Source organism: Paramormyrops kingsleyae, chromosome 2 (genome assembly GCF_048594095.1).
Source record: "Paramormyrops kingsleyae isolate MSU_618 chromosome 2, PKINGS_0.4, whole genome shotgun sequence".
NCBI lineage: Eukaryota > Metazoa > Chordata > Actinopteri > Osteoglossiformes > Mormyridae > Paramormyrops > Paramormyrops kingsleyae.
In genome coordinates this window covers 2,613,892-2,637,128 of record NC_132798.1, presented here as the reverse complement: position 1 = coordinate 2,637,128, position 23,237 = coordinate 2,613,892, and the positions used below count along the sequence as shown (strand labels likewise).

Genomic DNA, 23,237 nt, shown 5'->3' with positions numbered 1-23,237 from the left:
TAGCATGCCTCGCAAGCATGTGTATATAGCCCTGTGTACTGTATGTCTTGTATATAACCCTTCTTTGTATTTTGTTTTAGAGTAGGTACTTGTTGTGCTGTGTATCCGGTTATTGCATGTGCCTTTAATTGTGGTTGTGTACCTTACTGTCCTTAGTGTAACATCCCCATGTTTCCCTGTCATTCATGACTTTTGTGTTATTGCTGCTTGTTGTGGGGTCCCTTTAAAGAGTAACATAAAGAACAACTTTCTGTCTCGTCCTTTTCATTCACCACCAGCAAGATTCCTCGATCTGCTCAGTGCTTCAGTACAATGCAGAAAGTAGAGCTTATTCGCTGTTGCATCTTGGTGGCTAGTTTTTGGCAGTTTATCATAAGCGTCAATGAGTCTATATTTGTCATTGAGAGAAAATGACTTTCTTTTTCCCCTTATGTTTTCTGTGCACGCGGCATTAGCCTCAGGTAGCTAGAAGAAGCAGACGGGTTACCGCAATGCAAAGTAGGCTTACAAAGTAAAGTAAATTAAATAAAAGAATTAGCATAGTTTTAATTTTTTCCGTATGTTGTCATGTATAAGAAGACCCAAAATGAACACTGTAGGCAGATTACTTGATTATTATAAGCAAATTATTTAAACGGTATTTGTATAGGAATGATTCTGCTCCAAGCTTTTTGATCCATATAAGTTGTCACTATAAGCAGGTTCCACGCAATGGCAGGCGTGGAGGACTTATCCAAACAGTACAGGCTGACAGGTACCTTGGACATGATGTCGATGGCCACAGAGGAAATAGATACTCCATCACATTAAGGTCAAAGGCCATGTACATATTCATAGGTCTTTAGTGAACATTTTCCTTTTAGTTAATCTCTATAGAGGGGCAGCACAGTGGTGCAGTGGTTAGTACTGTTGCCTCACAACTCTGGGACCTACGTTCACCCGTAGGTGTGACTGGTGGGTGAGTATGCCCGGCGATTGGTTGGCACCCCATCCAGGGTTGCTCCCTGCCTCCCACCAACAGCCTCCAGGATAGGTTCTAGACCTCCTGAATCAGATAAATGATTTCAGAAAATAGATGGATGGATAATCTCTGTAGACTGTCATTTACATTGCATGGGTATAACTGATCTGCCCTTCGCCAGTCCAAAGCTGACAGTTAACAGTTCTTTCTTCAACCTAAATTATGTTAACTGGGGAACTTAATTCAGGAAAATTGTCAGGATGAAAGATGAATATCGTGTCATTTTATTGGTCTCTGAGCCTACAGAATCTGCACTTAAGATAAATGCTTGGGGAGAAAACCTGAAAGACGGAACCCTAATAGATGAGCAGATTGTAATATTCTAGAAAAGCTCAAAAGCAGATCTCAACTTAAAGCAAGTTAAACAGGTATAATGTACATATGCCTTAAGTGAACTAATTTAACAGCAGCAATTCAGACACATTTGCTTATGAAGGGATAATATTTTATTTGTTTTTCTGTAAGAAGCGCAAATTTTTAACAGGATTAGAAAATACAGTATATGTGCTACATACGTCTTCAACTTCAAAGTGTTTATTCAGTTTTCATAGATGAAAGATGACAGATTATTGGACAGATGCAAGACTGTTGATGTGGCTTTTTCCTTACTGCTGAAGATGCACCTCTGGCAAGGACACCAGACATGCATTTTTTAAATAAACGACATAAATCTGTTATCAGACGAAAACATCATCTTGCTAAGTCAAATTTGAGTGGGTGGGGGGGCATGGGGGAGAAGGGGACACCACGAAGCAAAACTACAGTGGTAAGAAAGTTTCTGAACCCTTCAGTATGAACGGTTGTTGTTGTAGGGAGGCATGGTGGTGCAGTGATTAGCTCTGCTGCCTCAGTCCTCTGAAACCAGGGTTTGAGTCTCTGCAACGGCTCCAGGTGTGGAGCTTGCATGTTCTCCTCGTGTCATCATGCGGTGGCCAGTCTTATCCGCAAAGGGTCGGTGTGTATGCGGGTTTTTGGGGGAACCGGTAGGTCAGCTGTTCAAACCCAGGTGTGAGGACTCTTCAGCCAATCAGTCCTCTGATTAGTAATCTAATTAGGGAGTTGCAGTGAAAACCCGGATACGCATCGGCCCTTTGCGGATAAGATTGCACACTCCTGCTCTAGCTACTCCATTCCCCCTGCCCCACCACAGTCCAAAAACATGCTGAAGCTAACTGGAGTTACCAAATTGCCCATACTGTGCCCATAATGTGTGAACGAATTGTGTAAGAGTATGCCCTGCCATGACTTGGTGCCCCATCCTGGGTTGTTCCCTGCCTTGCGTCCGTAGCCTCTGCGATAGGCTCCAGACCCCCCATGACCCTGAATGGGATAAACATTTACAGAAAATGGATGAATAGATGGATGTTAATGTTGTATTGGTTAAACATAGAATATAAGCCAGTCTTCATCCTAATAGATAAAAAGTGAAACTAAATGAATATTACTCTAATTTAAAAAAAGGAAGAGTTCTTGTAATTGTGTCTGTAATGAACTCATTGATCAGGAATTCAATATTTTACATAAAAATTAATAATAAGAAAGAAAAATATTTGTTCTTTGCAACATACCATTTCTAAAGATCCTGGACTCAATAAATCAAGTATTTGCATAGAGGAAAATATTATTACCACTGCTGCTCTTCGCACCAATGGGCAGTCTAAAAAAAGCATACCAAAGAACACACAATACTCCAAGAGACAGAAAGAAGCCCAAGGTAATGAATAACGATTGGCATGTTTCTCCTATAATGGTTAAGTCTTGTGCCTGCCATAAGGTAAACTAGAATACAAGAACCTAAAAGGACGTTCTACACGTTTTACAGACTGTTCTGTAAAGAGATATGTGCCAAAAAATTGATGGACAGACTGATCAACAAAGACCAGGAATGTTTGGTTGAAATTACTGCTGCTACAGAAAGTGAGCCAACCTACTAAATCTACATACTGTGACAATGACAGTTATAATGTTATATTCAGTAAATTTTAGTCAATAATGATGTGAAAAAGCACATTTTTTAAGTTTTATTTGTTTATTCTAATTCTCTTTTTATTACACTTTAGATTTAGATCTGGTTAAAACCATTTTGTTTCAGATACTTCCACTAATGTGCCTTGACACAAAAGAAGAAAAATTATTTACAGCTAGATGGATACATAGAAACATGTAGGTCTACTGGGCATCTCCATTCTGCAGCCAAGTAACCTAAGAAGTGGTGACAGCAAGACAAACAGTCAACATAATGTCTTGGCTGAGCACAGAGGAGGTGGAATCGGGTAACAAAATTGCACACTGTCAATACCCCAGAGAGGACTAATAGATGGAGCAGCAAGCACGCAAGCATGGTATATTATATTACAGAGAAGTCAATTTTAATGTAGGACCTATAATTCAGTGAAATTAATGGATTCATTCATTCATTTATTGGATGCTTTTTAACAAAAGTGACAAGAAACAACATTGAGAAAAAGCTTGGAGTCAGAGTAAGGTTATCCAGTATTCAGCATCACTGGTGCAGTTAGGGTTAAGGGACTCGCTCATCTGATATCAATGTACACACCAATCAGCCAGAACACTGAAACCACCTGCCTAATGTTGTGTAGGTTGCCCCTCGACCAGGCCACCTTCTTCCATTGCCCCATGGTCCAGTTCTGACATTCATGTGCTCATTGTAGGTGCTTTTGGTTGTGGACAGGGCATTCTGACTGGTGAGAGTTCCCACAAAAAAAAAAAAAACATGAGCACACAATCACACTCAAAGGGCAATTTAGCGATTGCAGTTAAACACAGAGTACCCAGAAGAAACCCATGTGACACAAGAAGAACATGCAAAATCCACACTCACAGATTGGAGGTGGGATTCAAACCTCTAACCGAGGAGATGCGAGGCAACAATGCTGACCAGCATTCGGTCCATATAAAAAAGTTAAAGAAACCCTTACATTTGAGTATTTTGTAGAGTCATCTTTGCAGCAATAACAGCTGGTACATACCAAGTCCTTTGGGGTAAGTATGCACCAGCGTAACACATTGTTCAAAGTGATTTTGGTCCAAGCTTCTGGGTAGATTTGCTCCAGATTGTTCAGGTGCCACAAATTCTGAATTGGACTTAGATCAATGCTTTTGCTGGTCCATTGCAGGCAGCAGCGGAGTCCGTGGGGGAACCCTGCTGTGCCCCTCCCCTGAAAATAAGCTGAAGCCACCATGATATAAACGATGATTCACAACTGATCTATATGTTACTGCACATAACCTTTTGTTATATGCAATTCCATGTTCTGTGTAATATGTTAGTATAAATCATTATCGTTAGAGAATTCCGTCTCTTTGCAGGGGAAGAAGCAATTAATCATAAATTGCCAAATTTGAGGAAGATTTGTAGAATAGCATGAAACAATATGAATTGCTTTCCTTTGTACTTCTCCAGAGTGTTCTCTGGAGGTAGCATAAATGTGTAGCAGTAACATGAACTCAGTTTTAAATCATCCTAGATTTGAATGTTATTTAGTACATGTGCAGACCAGCGATGGGTATGTAAACGTTTCTATTTGCAAGTAGCTGGCACGTCTAGTCACCAGACCCAGAGGATGCCTTGTAGACACATTACACAGCATTACCAGCACTAGACAGAGTTTGATAGGGGTCGCACTGTGGGTTTGCATCAGGCTGGGTGGTCGTACTGTGCAATTACCTGGCATGTGGGGCATGCAGATGTTACAGTCACCCGATGTTGAAACCAATGGGCACTGAGGGCACCCACACATGTCGTGAAGGTTCTGGTCGTCCAAGACAGACCACATCAAGGGAGGATCGTCATATTGTGCACCAAGCATTACAGAAACCCATGACATCTGCACCTACCATCCGGACACAGGTACTGGACTCTCTACATCACCCCATGTCATCCTGCACTGTGTCTCAATGACTGGCATCAGCCAGACTATGGGTTCACTGTCCCATCCATAGGCTGCCATTAACACCAGCGCAGAGATGGCTGTGTTTGGAGTGGTTCCGTAACCGGGAGGCATGGACTGGCATCGTATGATGTTCAGCGATGAATCTCGGTTCTGCATTACCACGGATGACCGTCATGTGCACGTATGGCAGCGCAGAGGGTACAAGACAAATCCTGCCAGTGTTGTGGAGAGACACACTGGAGTTACTCCTGGCATCATGGTGTAGGGAGCCATAGGGTATGACATCATGGTGTGGGGAGCCATAGGGTATGACATCATGGTGTGGGGAGCCATAGGGTATGACATCATGGTGTGGGGAGCCATAGGGTATGACATCATGTCATCTCTGGTAGTGATTTGGGGGACCCTAACGGCACAGCGCTACATCAGTGACATCCTGCATCCGCATGTCTTACCCCTCCTGAGACAGAACCCTGCTACAGTCATTCAATAAGACAATACCTGTTCACACACAGTGTGTCTATGGACTGCCTGCGTCATGCTGAGGTCCTCCTGTGCCCAGCCAGGTCCTCCAATCTTTCCCCAATTTAACATGTGTGGGATCAGCTCAGACGTCAACTCAGACCCAGATCCAATCTGCAGGATCTCAAGGGCCAGTTACAGCAGCTGTGGGCCGACTTGCCGTAGGAGAGGATATAATGGCTGTATGACTCCCTTCCGCACTGCTGCATGTATCCAAGCCCAGGGGAGGCGGGGGGGGGCACACCCTACTGACATGGCACCATCAGTGTGCCCATACTGCCAACTCTGCTGTCCGTTTGATCTGATATTATAATCATTGCGATACAGTCACATGACCTTTCAGCACATGCAGACTCATTTCATTTCCACCACTCCGTCTGAGTGCTTAACTTTTGTGTAGCATGTCTGTCGTTAAAGTGCCGGTTTACCAAACAGAAGACCGCAGTTCCAAATCCCAGTAGGGCCTTTAACTTGTATTAAAAACCACTGATTCCTAATCCCATTTCAACAGTAGGGAAATACAGTGGCTAAAAACATGAATTTAGAACCATAGGAGCGTGATTAAGATAAGCAGAGGATTGCTCAAGTGTCCATGTGCAAGATACCCAATCTGAATTGCTCAAGCTATATAAATGGGAAAGTATTAGAAGTTGCACTGCATAAAAGTGCCATAAGTGATTAAAAATACTCCCATTTTCTAGTGATTCAAATATTGTGATAAATATTTTATAGCCCGGTACAGAATGGCATCACTACGTTCAACTAATCACTGCGCCATTATAAACTGTAAATACATTTTTTGCCTTGATTCAAATATAAATAATATATCGATGTATACCATTTAGGACTTTTGAGGTGCATAGCTCTGCAGATGTGCTCACTACTAAACATGCAAACACCTTCTACCCCCCCCCCCCGACCCCTTACTTTATCACCTCTGATAGCTGTGAAGGAAAATCTTCCTCGCCCTGGGCATGACTTTCTCAACATCAAATGGCATCCAGGCAAGGTAGCAGGCCTCTTGCCATTAGCAAATAAGCACAGCAGGTCTTATGTGCTACCATCTGGTGGCACAAACACACATGGCCCTGGGGCGTCTGTCATTGTTTCCACAGAGACATCACTTACAGTGTAACGTGTACGAGTGTACAGTGGCACGGCCAGGGACTGAAATGCAGAGGAAACTGGATTACAGTGCTCTTCATGCTGAATGTGTTACTCTCATATATACTGTTCTCTGCTTTAATGGGAGTTGCAAACTAGAGTAACAGCAAACACAAGCAAGACCACACAAAATGTGGAATTCTTGCAGAAATTAAGACATGCATGTGCTTTAATGGGAAACAAAACTATCATTCAAAGCACCCAAAATAGCTTAAATTTTTTTTTTTTTTTTTTTTTTTTTAAATCAATGCAGGTATTGGTGCCAGTTTGCTAATCAACTGTGCAAAATAGTCAGCTGGTACCATCACACTGTCACCACTCAAGGGTACGAAAACAGGAGGCTGCTGTAGCTGCTCTTTTGTTCGCCGTTAAAAACAGCCACGCCTGTCATTAATTTCAAGCCATTTGACATACATACATATGACAACAGATTTATACTGAATGGATCATCGTAATGAATTTATTTGCATTGTTACCATATAGACGGACACAAACATTTAATGTTTCAGTATTGTAAGTGGTATAAAATTAATGAAATCCATCCACACTGACCACAGTCTAATATTTTTATCAGTCGGCTGTGATGTCAGAAAAAGGAAGGTATGGCTGTTTACAAAGGTAAACTGGAAAGCCAATTTGATTTTCTCAGAGAATTCTATAATTATAGGGAAGAAAATAAGATTGCAAAGCACTTATTCTGGGAAGGGAAAAATGTTTGGTTTAATAGGACTTGTATGTACAGTATGCCCACCTTTTACTTTCTGTAAACAGAATACCTCGAGTGAATTTCACTGCTGCAGCTATAACTGTTTGAGGGGAGTGGCAAAATAATTAGTTGACAGACAAGATTTTTAATCCCTGCAAGCCAGGGGTGATGCCCGAACCATCCGATCGATTTGAAGACATAACTGTTCCTGTGACCGCAAAAGAAAAGAAGCAGTGAACTTTCTAAATGCAAAAATGAGGACTTAATATACTGTACAATATAACATGCAACCAAATATATTCTCAATTCAATGGATATAAACTTTCAAGACAGAAAAATTATTTGAACAATGAATGAACCTGTTACACGAGAAAGAAAAATTTGAAATGCATTTTGTAATAGCTTTCATGAGTAGCATAAATTTAAATATATATACTGTACTGTATGTGATGGTTTCTGGATTACATATATGTAGAGCTCTGCATTATTCACCCTGCACACTTACAATTTAACCAAAAAAAGCATGCATAATAAAAAAAATAATAACACATTTTCAGCCTGCCCTATAATGTCTCACCTTATGCCAACATAAAAATACATACCAGTTATTCTAAGGAAGCTTTTTTCCTCCCCTTTCTATTCTTGCCCTGATTCAAGCAGAACCAGACTTGCTGCTTAGAGACACCGTGACATCACAACATGCCCTGTTCCACTATGCTGGGTCACTCACTGCAAGACTTCTTTTATTATTGTTTAAATCTTGTTCTAGACCTTTTTTTTTTACAATTTAGAACTAAAGAATTTACTTAGGAATGATGAACCTGTTTCCAAATATGCTTCGGATATCCTATTTGTATGAGTCACTTAGCCTGTATCATGAACACCGGTATGTACATGGGAAATTCCATGACGGCATACTAATTGTTACACCACTGTCTGTGATTATCAGTTCACTTTATTTATCTAAGGCATACTTTTTAAGAGCCACACAATAGGGAGTGCAGCCCAGAACGTGAGTGGTCATATGGTGAAAAGAACCAGAACGTGAGTGGTCATATGGTATAAAAGAATACAGAAATAGTCAAGATGATGCGAGAAACAAGGCTTTGAAATGCAGTGGGTGGGGTTACCATGCAGAGTCAATCACCAAGCATACACACACAGTCATAAATTACAGACAAATGAAACATCCAAGTTAGCCCATCTGCATGTCTTTGGACTGCGGGAGGAATCCAGAGTGGCCGGACACCTGTGCAATATAAGGAGGCCATGCAAACTCCTGGCACACTGAGCAGAGCTGAGATTTGAACCCCTAACCCTAGAGGTGTGAGACCCCCATGCCACTCACCATTGTGCACGGAAATCTTACGCAGAAATTTTCAACACTCTGATGCATGAGTGAGCCTCAAGCAGGGAGCAGAACAATGTAAGGCAGAGAAAAGTCACAGAAACAAAGGAGATAAATACACTTCTATGGTTACAAATATGATTTCTTGAATGAATAAATGAATGAATGAATGACAGGAAATGGGAGTGTAGCTATTCCGAAACAGATTTGCTAAACATTTCAGCCTGTAATATAGCAGCAGGCCCTTGTCTGTAAATTTCAGATATGAAGAGAGACTCTCTGGATAATTCAAACAATGAAAAATACAGTTCTTGCTTAATTATACATTGATTATTTTTTTATGTAAATTGAAATATTAAATGCATTTCGAACCGCTCATTTAAATCACTTATATGCTGAGTTTGGAATTAATTGTGTATTTTTAAGCTGTCTGGAGGGAAGCTTTGTGTTAAAAACACACAAAGTTATATTTGTAAAGAGGGGATTTTAGAGTGTGGAGGGAAGTTAATACTGAGTTTGATTATTGTGGATTTGATGTCAAATGTAACAAAGTTACAGTGAAGGAATGGAGTTGCTTTGGCATATATATATACCCAATACATATTATATATTACACACACACACACACACAAAAAAACACACACGCCACCCACCTTACATCTCTTTGACTAATTACTAACTTAGCAATACTAAAACTGCAAATGTAAATCACTTGAAGCCAGGACTACAAATTTTTGCAAAGGCTGCCCTTATCATCATGTGCCTTTAGTATGCGTCTAGGAATTTTACAAAAATGTGTTTGACATATTTGTTTGCATAGCAAACTGTTCTGCTGAGTAATGTTTAAAACACGAACTTATAATTAAGTTTGCAATTCAAATCCAAAGAGAACATTCCTATTGTACCTACAACAAAAGTTACAAAATTGCAGCAAAACATGCCCACAAGCATAAATTTATGAAGTGTTAAGACTGTGTGGTCGAGGAGTTTCACTGCAAATCAGTCAAGACTAATTAAGCAGCATACCTGAAGAATAACAATGGCCTTTGCCAGACAAATCATGTCAGATGCACTAAATCAGGACCTTAAAAGCAATTAGGCTACATTCTTTGTTTTTATTTCACTCAAACCCCCTAGTGTTGCAGTCAGCTTCTGAAGCATTATGCCGTTAAACAGAGGCAACCATTAAAACGGCAAGTAGGAAACTCTCATTCACAACTTTATATAAAATTAAGTGTTCTTCTTTTAGTGTTCTCCATGTCAACATCGTTTCATTATCAGGGCCAGAATTTAAAATATTACTCAGCATAAAAAGGCAGTGTTGCAGGGAACAAAATCAAATATGTATCTCTGAACAGAAACAACCAGTCAAGAAGTTCATTCTTCCTCACTAACCTTCTTAAGAAAATAAAGAAATTATATCCATCAAACTCCACAACTACTGCTTACAAAATTTCATTCAATATAAACTGGATTTGACAGACTCTTGCTGCCAAATTAGGTTACTAATGACACATTGAGTGTAGGGAATTTGTTTTTTGGATTTTGTAAACAAAAACTAAATATGTGCACTTATTTACATATTTATTCTACAGAATGTTTTATGCTTAGGGTATAATTTAAGAATTTTATGGTTTGCACTTACATGTGCTGTATATTGGCCTACACATATACAATGATAAGAGATAATGAAAAAAATAATATAATGAGATCCTGCGTAAACAAGCTGTTCTTGCAAATTCCAATTATATTTGATTACAACTTATACTTTCTGTATTACAAGATACCAAGTTCATGAACCAAGTTTGTATCCACAAGATCTCAGCAATTACAAGCCTGTTTCCAACGTACCATTTTTTCCAAAGTTCTGGAGAAGATAGCTGCAGATCAACTTCAGCCATACTAGGACGCACACAACATACTCTATAGATTGCCAGTCAGGCTTCGGTCAGGGACACAACACTGAAGTGGAGTCATAAACGACATGACAACGGCAACTGACACTGACAATGAGACTGTGCTAATGTTTCTGGACCTTGGTGTGGATTTTAACATGGTTGACCGTTCATCTCTATTTCATAATCTTGAATTTGATGTTGGGCCATATGGAATGGTGTTGAAGTGGTTTAAATACCTTTTCACTAAGTTATATCAAAATGGTCAACTGTCCTCCATTGTTAACCCAAGTGTCACCTTTGAAACAAGCCTCTCGTTCAAATCGCATGTGGATACAGAATCAAAGGTGTCCTCAGGACTGACCTCAAAGTGCCCCTACTTACATATAGTGCATTCAAAGGTCTAGCACTTACCTGCATAACAGAACTGATATATATATATTGTCTGTTATGGTATATTGTTGGTGTCCATTAATGCATCTAGGCATATTCTCACCGCCCTATCTGCCTTCCTTCCCACATATCTGGATGATGTCCATGGGTGGGGCACAATCTAAGCTGGAGTGCCAGTTCAGTCCCACGGAAGCGTGACATCGTGGATGGGGCTTTAGAACAGTGACATCATGGGTGTGGCCTTCAGTCTGCCGACTTACACAGGCTGGCGTGGAGATCCAACTCATTGATGGACTTTTGCTATGACCTCGATCACAGATCATACCTTGCTTTTAGCAAGCAAGCCCATTCGTTCATCTCCCTATAATGCCAGCCTGCCCTGGGGGGGCTTGGACAGCCAGCTGACCTTTGACCTTGGACTCCCCATAGGTTTTTTTTCTCCTTACTTAGGAATGTTTGGTTCCTTTCCTCTGTTGTCTTCTGCCCTTCTTTCTTTAATTATTTTGTCTTTCCCTTTTCCCTATTTGATGTATTATTCTGCATAAATGTTGTAATAATGCAATGTGCCTTGGGGCAACTCTGTTGTGAAAGGTGCTATATAAAGATGAACTATGTTTATTTGCATTACTGTATATATTGGAGCATTTTTTATTGTATAGGCTGAGCCGCAAAAAAACTTGTGACTCCACAAATTTCTTAAAGATAACATTGTATATTATCAAACAAAATTATACTGTTAAAAAGGCTTTACTTATTCTGTAAGCACTTTGCAGTTTTAATTTTTGCTGCTCCTATATCCACTAGATCTCTTACAGTAGGAAACCGTTTCTGCAAAGGACTGATTTTTCAGGGAGACCTGCTACTAATGACGTCATGCTTGTGCATTTGACACACTAAGCTGGACTGATCTGCTTAGGAAGACATTTATTACAGGTCTTTTGCTAAAATTGCTTGGATTATATACAATTTCAGTTTCTTTGTGAAATAAAATCATCTTGACATTTGTCAATGTTTATGAGTTACCTAGCTAACAGGGCTATCCTACTGTATAGTCTTGAATGTCAGTCATTCCGTTTTCCAAATACCAGCTTCTGTGATTCGCATGAGATTATCCAATGCAAATCCTGCAATGCATAAAACAGGATACACCTTGGAGAGTAGGTCAATCAACACTCTCTCTGATGCACACAGATTCAGCCGCTCACTCTCATTTTAAAATTAGTATTAAACCTGAATACTGTACGTTCTCCGTAGTAGTTTCTGAAACAACCAAAAGATGCTGTTCATTTATTTTATTAAGAATGTCACATTCCTGCCAAGGCAACTAAGTGTTAGTATATGGTGTGGTTCAGTCACTGCAATAGTGGCATTCAACACTTTGACATATTGCTCAGACTTACTAATGAACCATAACAGTCTCTTTTTGTCGTCCTCTTTTTTGCTTGATATTTATGGGCACCACTGAAGGAAGATACCACCACTGCACAAACTTAAAAATTAGGACGCACTGCACACACACAACTGAAAACCTCCAGTAGTTTTGCATTTGCTTCCTTTTGGGCCAGTTTCCTCTTTGTATAAAAAAAAAAAATTCTCCTTACCCATAAACAATAGATGGCTGTTCCCATGGTTTCTCAGAAATATCACAGCACAATGATGGTCAGGAGTCCTACTGTATTTTCAGTAGTGATGACAATGCTTATCTGAAACAAACCCAACGAATATGGTAATAGTTGTCACAATCACTTAAGATATCATATTACCTGCTGTGTATTTGTGCTGGTACCTTTTGATAAATTAGTGAAAGTAACGATGATGGACAATTTCAAACTACAGTGGTACCTTGGTTCTCGAACTCACTAGAACTCGAGTTTCTTGAAAGTCGAACAAACCAGTTTGACCTAGAACTCGATCTGAATATCAGAAGTCGAACCGTGAATGCTGACCTAATATAAATTGTACGCACCAGGAAATGAGTCATGCTACAATGCAATTCTTACTTGAATGCCTTCACAGACTGGACGATTAACCAAATAAAGCAGCGCAACATTACAGTAACTAACAATAAATAAACCACTAACTTACGTGTACTATTAGAGCACTTATGTCATTTATTTAAACTTTATTTTACCAGGTAAATTAACTGAAAACCAGTTCTCACTGCTTTACGTGATATTCGGGAAAAATAGCAGATTACGCATCGGATCTGCCTGGAATACAAACCTCATGCTTGTAACTAACCTCTTCAGCCAATAAGGGCAAAGGTGTGTCGTCACGGAGGCGTTTCCAGTTTGTGCAGCCGGGTGAGAGGTCGCAATGCATCTAAACGTAATGCATTGCGTCAGGATCAGAATGCGTTGCTCTAAGCCAGTCGAAGTCGAACGCATCCAATGACCAGACTGGGGAAACAAACTGAAACGCGAACTTAATACAGAGGACTAATGACAGCAACCAGAAACAGCTGATCACATGGGGATCCCACACGAGGTTAACAAGGGGGCGTAGCACACGGAAGGAGCGGACGATCGGGGCAGGACAGGGGTAATGTTGGGAAAAGATCTTTATCATTTTGGAAGCCATTCAGAAAAAAATGCTCTCGTTTTATCCTGTTCATTTTGTGTTTAAATGCAAAAAAAAAAAAAACATTTAGATGTAATTTTGGGGGTTGGGAACCAATTAATTGGTTTTCCATTATTTCTTATGGGAAAAATTCGATCAGAACTCGAACTTTTTAGGATTCGATCCGGAGTCCGGAACAGATTAAGTTTGAGAACCGAGGTACCACTGTACTTTCAGTTTAAATAAACTGTGGGACTCACTGTACCTACAAAACAATACCACTACTTGTGACACCCAGAAGCTGTGGACCTTTCTCTGCTGCTTTTATAACTGCAGTAAGTTAGCTACTTTTCTCAAGAGAGAAACTATGCAAAATGTCTTCACACATAAAATACCACACCATCTAATATTTCATAAATGATTATTAAGCATGAAAGGTACATTAAGTGCTCGTGTTGCTTAGGTTAAAATGTATATGCAGCTGCTTTTAACAATGCATTGTTTCAATTATAAAATCTTGACTGGCAGTTTAAGAGTGGGAGATTTTTATAGTCCATATTCACTGGGAGCTGCTGGTTCCAATTCAGCGTCCCAGTCAATTAAACTACTGTCAAAGGACTAGACTTCTGACCACTTTTCTATTTACAGCCGTAAGGTTAATAAAGTACTAAATTATAAGACACTGTCCCATTTGCTATCACTAAGCAACAACTGTGAATGGAACTTGAACAGCAGATTAAGTAATGTTTTAAAAAGAGGACTGTAGGTGTTGCACCCAAAGATACAAAACTGAAACTGAATTCATATAAAACCATGATGGGAAATGTAACTAAACTGGTCAGACAGAAGAGAAAGCTAGCCATCAAGCAAGCCTTAGACCAGATCCCACCACCACTAAGCAAGCCTAAAACTACAGTATACTGCACTGGTGCAAAGCAAGACTAAATTCCAGCGGTAGCTAAGCAAGCATATTTCACCATGGCTAAGCAAGCCTGTGTTCCAGTTTTGCTGACCAAAGCTGAGACCTTGTTCTACCGTCGCTAAGCAAACTGGAGATGGTATTCCACCGTGACTAAGAAAGTCAAAGACCATATTTTGCACAAATATTCCACAAATGCTACAGGTTCAGACATGCATGCGATTTGGCTTGTACATCTCATGTATCATCTGAGCTATAAGTAAGACTAAACAAGAAAAATGTCTTCAGTAAAACAATATTATTTATCCGGTACTGGCTTGTGGTGAACCTGAAGCGTGCCCTGGGAAAAAGTGCACACCCTGGACTGGACAGTACTCTCAGGAACTACACACAACCGCAAACTATTGGTGGGTCTACCCCAATAAGCCACAATGCAAACTGCTATAAACATCCTTAAACAACATGGGGATTGATTTTCTTTTCTTTTTACATTTACTTATGGTACTTTGTTGCTTTCAGGCCAAAGTACAAATAACATTGTATTGTAACCAGGAAATTGAGGATCTCTCATTTGGCATGATGAAGATATATGGATAGTATTATGCATGTTGTACTGTATAACAGGCAGTCTTATCCAGTGTGTCCCAACCCAGTCCTCAGGGAACCTTAGAGGAAGCAAAAACGTGGACTGTCCAGGGTTCCCCGAGGACTGGGTTGGGAAACACTGGACTAGACTTTCTGCTTTGTGTTTGTTTAAAAATGCCCTGTACTGTAATTATTTTAGTTAGCTGCCAGTAAGTAAATCTAAAAGTATTTATCCATCCATCTGTTTATCCCGGTCAGGGACACCAGTACCATGCTCTTGTCTGGGGGAAAAAATGGATTGGGATTTTTTTTTATCCCAGAGTATCACACTGTAATATAATTTAACGGATGTAGCTCAACACAGCATGACCCCAGAAAACAGGTGTTGTAAGGAAAGATCAGATATTACACTTTTCCCAGAACCTTGTCTTCATAGCTGAACAATATGTTGAGCCATATGATTAGGTTCCAATCCTAAAAAATTATTTGTTTTAAAAATCACAATGAATGAAAATGAAAGGATTTCCTAAGTGAGGAACATCGCTCATTGAGATATTGCACTGCTTGAGAAGACACATTTTCTGGTCTGTAAACACAAAGGACAAGCATTTTGATAATGTTTTGTCTTTTGTCACTCTGTTTCATTTCATTTTTATCTGAATCGTCTTTGAGGGCCCTAACTGGATTCCACTCCTCTTCCACTTACCATTTTACCTCCAACATAACTTGAAGTCTTCTATGAATCATAGGTAAGCTATATTGTTTGTCTGGTTGCCTATTTTATGTTTTTTATTTTTCAAATTATTTTCATCATCAAAAACTATTATCTTAAGAAAAAACTCTAACAGAGCACACAAGAATTCTTAATGGTTATATATTTTTAAGTTAATTTTCAGTGAATGTCTGTGAAAAGTAGTATTTTTCCAAATAAGATATAATAAAAATAGTGTTTATGATTCACTATTCACCTTCCAGAGTTTCAGTGACTGAAATAGGTTCATAAACTGGGGTGGGTGGATGTACATCACCATCTTCTGGAACTGTTGCCTAATACCTTGCTTACACCGGCAAGATGCAGTAAACTTCGCAGTGTCTTTGTGGTTCTATCCTTTGCTCCTGGTTTTCTAATGATAAAGATACGAGGTTAAGAGGATGACATCTGTGCCATCGGGTCATGGGCTTCCGTCACAGCTCTCCAAACATTCAAATTGGTTAATTAAATTTCAGGCCTGAAGAAAAAAAACTGCAAACATTTGCATATTTATTTTTCCCACCTTGATAATCTAGATCAGGAATAAGTATATCAGCCTGCTACACATACAATAAATGGGTCATAATACCTTGATGTTCAGTAGAACCCTATCGTTCTAAGACTAAATCTCATCTTTGACAGAGCTTACTGGCAGGTTAGCAGAGTCGTTTCTGCGCACATCAAGTTCCAAACCGCTGGCTACATCCTCCCATGATCAGAAAAGTGAGGACTGGGACTCTTCCAGCTTCATTCCCCATTCTTAAGTTGTCACCAAGCCACATCACCCATGACTGCCATCTTAAACACAACCAAGACTGACATATGATTGAAATGTAAGACAGATTATGCAGCACCACTGGGGACATAAACTTGAGAAGTTAATATTTTCTTTTATTTGTTTCCTTTCCGACAATCTCAGAGCTGCCAGCCACTGAAACCTTGTCTGGAAAAAAGTACCACCTGAGAGTGATAAGCTGTCATAGAAAACATGACGATGAAGGAGACTGACCTGAAGAAAGAGAGGGAGCTTGAGTTTCTGATTCATTCACAGTGAAGTCTAGGTCAGAATACGGGAGATTTTGTTTCATTTAACCAAAACCAAACAACTGTAAGGAAACTTTGGTATTTCCCCAAATGATTCCACTTGCATTTATTTATTTATATATAAATAAAAGATGCAGAATGAACATTCTGAAGCGTTATTATATATTCATGGCAATTGAGAGGATTCTTATATAAAGTGCAATATATATGGCAATGTGAAATGTATATTTTGCATTCTTCTAAGGGAGACAAAATGATCGATTTCAAAAAAATATTGTATTTTATTTTAGTTTCCTTGGTTAATTTAGTTAAAATTGAAAATATATTTCAACCCACTTGAGCTGGAATATTTAACAGAATTAGACTCTACAATAAAGCTAATGAGAAAGGAAGAAAATAGAATTTATTTTATTCTATCCATGTTTGCCCATTAACTTATTGTTATTGTCCTCTTAAGATCATTGGGTTTTTACTAAAACACAAATGTAATACATTCTTTTGATGTTCACTGTGCAATCTCATTCTCCTACATTCAGGGATGGATTACATTCCTAAAGAGCTGAGGAAGAGGTGCACCGATTCTCAGGAAACCTCTGGCGGTTCATTAGATGATGAAAACTTCAAGCCTGTCATGTCTCTCGAACGCGCAGCAAAGAGAAAGCCAACCCTTTCCAAAACCCTGGATGTGCCACTATCTGAATCGGCTCCCTGTAAAAGATGTTTCCAATAAAATCACTGAATACTTAGCCATAGATTTAAAAAATAAAATTACTTTAAAAATAAATTACTGCTAAACTGAACAAGAAAAAAAAATAAAAGTCTATTACACATACTGCTAAAAGTTTACCATTATCAATGTTTGCATTCACACATTACAACCTCCTTCCTCTCTTTAAAGGCATTTATTTTTCAGTATTTTTAACAAGCTTAATTTAAAAAAAAAATCAATATCACACTACTTTACAAAAATCTGCCCTTCTTTAAGCTATTCAAATGCATGTATCATCCTATCATGACTAGTACTGACTACATTTAAAAACAGACCTATACAGGTTTCTGTTTGATGCTGCTTAAATGATAATCATCAGCACAGTACTTTAACTTATGAAGGAAATGTTCAGGCATGAACGTAAACTGGCATCCATAATGAACAAATTACATTGAAAGTAAAAATTGTGCATGAATGCAAATAGTTTTGCAGGAGTTACTCATAATCCATGAACTATTGCTGAAAACTCCATAAAACACCTTGGAAATAAGCATTTAACATTGCCCTTGTACAAATTACAATATAAAAACACACCCACTGAACATAATCAATATGGCCGACTAAAGAAATCAATAGCTTCATTATTTTCCTGTAATGGTTTAGCCAAGATACCAACCAGAGCTCTGGATAATAAAATAATCTAACCCTATGACTGCATCACATACTGTAGTTCATCCATACAGTATGATTAAGATGTGAATTTTATGAGACCACAAGTTTCAGTAAATCAGTGAATATTGGTCTATAAGAGGAAAAGAAAAAGCTGTGAGCAGACAGTTCAGCTGATTCAGCTTGCTGTGCTATAAAAATGAAGATGATTTACAGTAAGGCACTAATGTAACAAAAGCAATTAATTCAGGATAGTCTTTCAGATGTGATTTAACAGGAAGAAGTGAACTTTATATATCATTAAAAAGAAACAAGCAGACACTTGCCCAACAAATGTTGAACTCTGCGTGCAGAGACTCATGAAAATTTAAGGGTATGTGAAAGGTATATTTACTTCAAGATATATTAAGAGAACTACAGTCTCAAATATAAACTTGGCATTTGCTAACAAGGTACCAACTGAACATTAGTACAGTCTGAAAACTGCACCCAGTAAATGAAACACAAAAACAATAAGGATGGAGCACTGCTGGTATCTTCAGGTAAATGCCACAAGAATACTCAGTACTGAAAAGCATGTGATGATTCAGGCCTCCATTCTGATAAGAATACTCAGTACTGAAAAGCATGTGATGATTCAGGCCTCCATTCTGATAAGAATACTCAATACTGAAAAGCATGTGATGATTCAGGCCTCCATTCTGATAAGAATACTCAATACTGAAAAGCATGTGACGATTCAGGCCTACATTCTGATAAGAATACTCAGTACTGAAAAGCATGTGACGATTCAGGCCTTCATTCTGAACAATGTTTTGTAGTCACTTTGGCATCCATTACAGCATTCAGCACACCTTTCTCAAAAGCATGCACACAGATTCCCTTTCGGATCTGAACCAAACTGTACATGGTGTGCAGTCCCATGAGGCATCACTGCAAGGTATATCAGTTCTGGCACTAACTACAGACTAACCTCCCCCCCCCACACACACACACAAACAAAGTTAGAGGATTTTGGTTTATGAAATAACATGAATTTTCTTACCAATGCTAAAGTGAAAAACCTAGACCGCCTGAGTTACACCAGCTTTACTCACACCATGTACACCACACTGCTACATCATGTACTGTCAAACACCTGCTTTGCCATTCAACCAACAGGTCAAACTGAAAGGTTGCAATCCTGAAATAAATCTTATTTTAAATGCAACTCCATATTACGGTAAGGCATAATCTGGGGACTAATCAAAAACATAATAACAATACATAAGCTATACCTGTCGATAGGCTTCAAGAAACCATCAACATATTACAAATCTGACTGTATAACACTGAAAAAAAACACACTGTATTACAGCTTCAGTTATCATTCGAACAAAATCCAGAAAAACCATCCACAACACATGGCTTAGACTAATAACTTTACAAAAAAACACAACCTTGCAAATGTCTTCACTACATAGAATCACACAATGAGAGTTTTGTATAATGAAAAAAATGTTTAGATAGATATTTAAAAAAAAAAATTAATTATGTACCTGATCAATATCGCCAGACAGCCGTTTAATCCACACATACAGTACACATTACGCAAGTCTTTGCTTAGGACAACAATGAATAATGTCAATAATACCAGCAAATGCAATATATTTACAGTAGTATGATTTGAATGAAATTATGTGTTATTAATGAAAAGCTTCAAGGTTTAAGGCAAAAACAAATTAGCCTCCTATTTTTAATACTAACGGATTCACTGAAAAATGTTTAAGTGTAAATTGGACCACTTGGATTTTTCTGCTTGAAGCTGTGAGTTCCCCTATTCGAAACTCAGCTAAGAAATTCTAAAAATGCTAGTTTTAACAATTGAGACGTGTATGAAGATCATTTACAACAATTCAATGTTCACACTTACCTACCTTGCTGATAACTACCCTCAGAAGCAGCAAAGAGCCCCCCAAAGACAGACCTTAAAATCATACCCCAAAAAACTGCAAAAGCTTCAGAAATCCTTCTCTCCAGACTGGAATATCTTAAAACAACATTTTCTGATTCGTTTCAGGATTGTTTCATTAATATGTGTTTTGTGTATACACTTTAACTGGCACTTTCCTTTGAGAGTACCTCGCTTCGACTCACAAATGACATCTTGCTATTCTTTTTTCAATAGTTTTAAAAATCGCTTTGGTCGAGAAACATGAACCTGCGAAAGAGGGATAGTTTTATGTCTAAAGGGGAATTTGACGGCATCCCATAATAACGTGTCAGTATGACTTAGTATTTTTTTTCTTCAACATCAGCAGTATTTAAATACAAATAATGACTTGTATTAACGCTAACTTAACCACTTACTCGGGACCTAAACTGAGATTTACACATAATGAGTAAAAACCGGAGATAAAAAAATCAGCTAAAAATGCCACCGCGTACAATGAGAGCAGCCTTCCTCCTTTCTGGGACCGTGAGAAACAGCGGGGAAGTGCGAGCGGATCCGGCGAGCGGAGCAGACCTTACCCAGGGTGAAGAACGGCAGAGCCGTGTTTTCCAGGTCATCCAAGACAGTGATTTTTCCAGGCACGTCCGTCCTGACGAGCAGAAGGAGCTGAGAGTCCCCCACTCCCCCGGACAAGCTGCCTGAACCGCCGCTGGTGAAGCTGAACTCGTTCTCTCGGAGAACCGGCAAGGTGGACACGGTGACGGTCTTCACCTCGCACGGGCTCTCCGCCCCGGGGTCCCCGTCCCTCTTCGCAGCGAACAGCCCTGTGCTCCTGCTTCGGCCCATGGTCCCAGTTTGTATCAGCAAGACCCCGAGCAGGACGACTGTCTTAAATGCGAAGATCACTCGGCTCGCCATCCCGTCGCCTGAGCGCCGCTTTCCTCGCTTTGGGCGAGATCCTTCAGCTTACGAGTTTATAGCAAATCCCCGGCAGAGCCGGCGTGTCCGTCCAGGAGGCGGCAGTGCAGGTGAAGTTAGGGCTGCGGGACGGTCGGGCTTTTATGTTCATCTGAGTGCTGAATTACAGCAAACTGCTGCAAGCGCCGCACTCATAGCCAGCCTGTTATTACACTTAAGCTTGTCGTATTATAGAATCGCATTTTTAAATGTTCTTAATTGTGTTATTTATTTGACAATGTCAATACAGAATGTCAAAGTCAGCAGCAGGTGTCCCCTAAATATGCCGCCAGATAAAAAAAGAAAACTTCTACAACTGCAAAATACCAGAGTCCTCATGCACTTTATCTGATTAATCCATGCAATGCCTTGCATAACCTAACTGATGACTATTTGCGAGTCCGTCTTTCTTTTCAGTAACCGTTTATCTAATTGTCTAAAACAATTCTCCTTACACACTTCGTCACTTCCGTTAATTTTACAATTTATTTCACCTGCTAAGAAAAATATTAATACTGAGATAAAAAAAGACAAATTCAGCTTAAAATATTTATGCTAAAAGTGAACAAAAAACATAAAATGGTCAGTTCAGAAGAAGGTCTGGAGAAATTAAACGAGTTGTAGATTTTCATAACAAACATGCCGTGATATTTACCAATGGCAAATGTTTCGTATCCTTAAACTTGTAACCAAGGGGTTATATGCACAACATGTAGCCTACTAAAAAGCAATATGCTGTTTAGCTGTGTATATTCACCACATTCAAGGAATAGTTAGGAAAACTATGTTCTATCTTAAATTCTATTTACCTGTCATTGGCTTCATACATGTATTTTATAAATTTGACACTGGGCAATGAACGTGGCGTGTGCTGTATTCAGAATAATGAAATAATATGACGGTTCGGAGCCGGTCCGCGACACCGATTATACCAGGGTGACCCGATAATCCGTGTCAGGGAGGATACTTTGATCTACTACAGGTTTTACGAACTAGTTTAACGTTGAAAGGCTCCTGTGTTTGACCAAATAGTTCAGTTCTTCGTGTGCACTGAGTGGTTCGTTTCCTTCATTGAAAGACTCATTCACTTGTTTCACACCGACATTAGTGACACATGTATGATTACTGGAGACTGACCAATCAGAACACAGCACGACCTCAGGGCTTAAGTGAAATTCATTTCCTTTTAATTGAAATGGTAGTTTACAAATCCTGTCATAGCTCAGTGTCCTCCTTGACATGGATTACATGGTCACCCTAGATTAGGCCGGCTATGGGCATGCCATGCGTGGCACCATTCATGTATGAAATTGTGCTATTAATGTGTGCATTCATGTACTTTGTGGAAAATACTACTTGTTTCACTGCTGTAGTGATTCACTGTGAGTTTTAGTGTCGTTTCGCTGGTCTGTGTCATTGCTACAGTAGCTGTCTTTGGCAATGTGCTGTTGATAAAAGTGAAGTTTTGGATTTATGTGTATATGCACGACTAATATAAACAACCTAGTTATTCTCTTTCATTAAAGCACAACCCATAACCTATTCTCTCCTACATTTGTGTAAGAAATGGAATCTCAGGTTGTTAATGAAACTGACGATCAGATCCATCAGCTCTGTCTGAGAACCTCAACATGCTGCAAGGAACAGACAGTGGCGAGGGGGACCCGACTGTAACTTCCCAGGGTGACCCAAGTCAATGTGCTGCGCTGCCAAAACCAGGCAGCAGGGGGAGCAGTGGCTCTGCGCCAAGAGGGATTGCCAAATTTGAAATCGGCGATTGGCAGAGCTAAGACTGCTGTGAAGTTTCCCCACTACAGTGGAAAGGAGTCTCTGGTGCCCTACCTTGCTTACAATGGTTGGTCCTCCTTGGGGAAGATGGTCCACCTGGCGCTGGCACTGCAAGGAGCAGCACTTCAGCTCCTCCTCTGCCTCCCCATGGATGCACAGCTGGAGTCAAGGTGCTGGAGCAGCGTTTCCACCAGCAGCCATCAGAAGAGACCATGAGAGGAAAGCCGGCGAGTTGGTGGAGACAGGAGAGCGAGAAACTGGGTATATTCACTGCCAGTCTCTGCAAATATGCATGGTGGGGCTGCCCACGTTTTTCCCCGTGTCACGCAGGAAGAGCTAGTCTCCCGTGCCTTTGTCACC

The 23,237-nt window shown here is 39.6% G+C and overlaps 1 protein-coding gene across 7 annotated transcripts in view; it reads right to left on the bottom strand.

The window, feature by feature from the left end:
• The window catches only part of LOC111842706 (astrotactin-2-like), a 226,399-nt gene extending 204,909 nt beyond the window's left edge, over nt 1-21,490 (bottom strand). For 5 of the 7 annotated variants that reach the window (XR_011984366.1, XR_011984368.1, XR_002837973.2 and 2 more), the window contains exon 1: nt 20,711-21,490. Coding sequence is in view for 2 of the 7 variants with exons in the window: in XM_023809608.2 (XP_023665376.1) it covers nt 20,711-21,050 (340 nt within the window). In the remaining 5 variants the exon portion in view is untranslated. The remainder of the gene's footprint in view (nt 1-20,710) is intronic. The other 2 variants (XM_023809608.2, XM_023809609.2) reach the window with 1 other exon arrangement.
• Nucleotides 21,491-23,237: the final 1,747 nt, after the last annotated feature.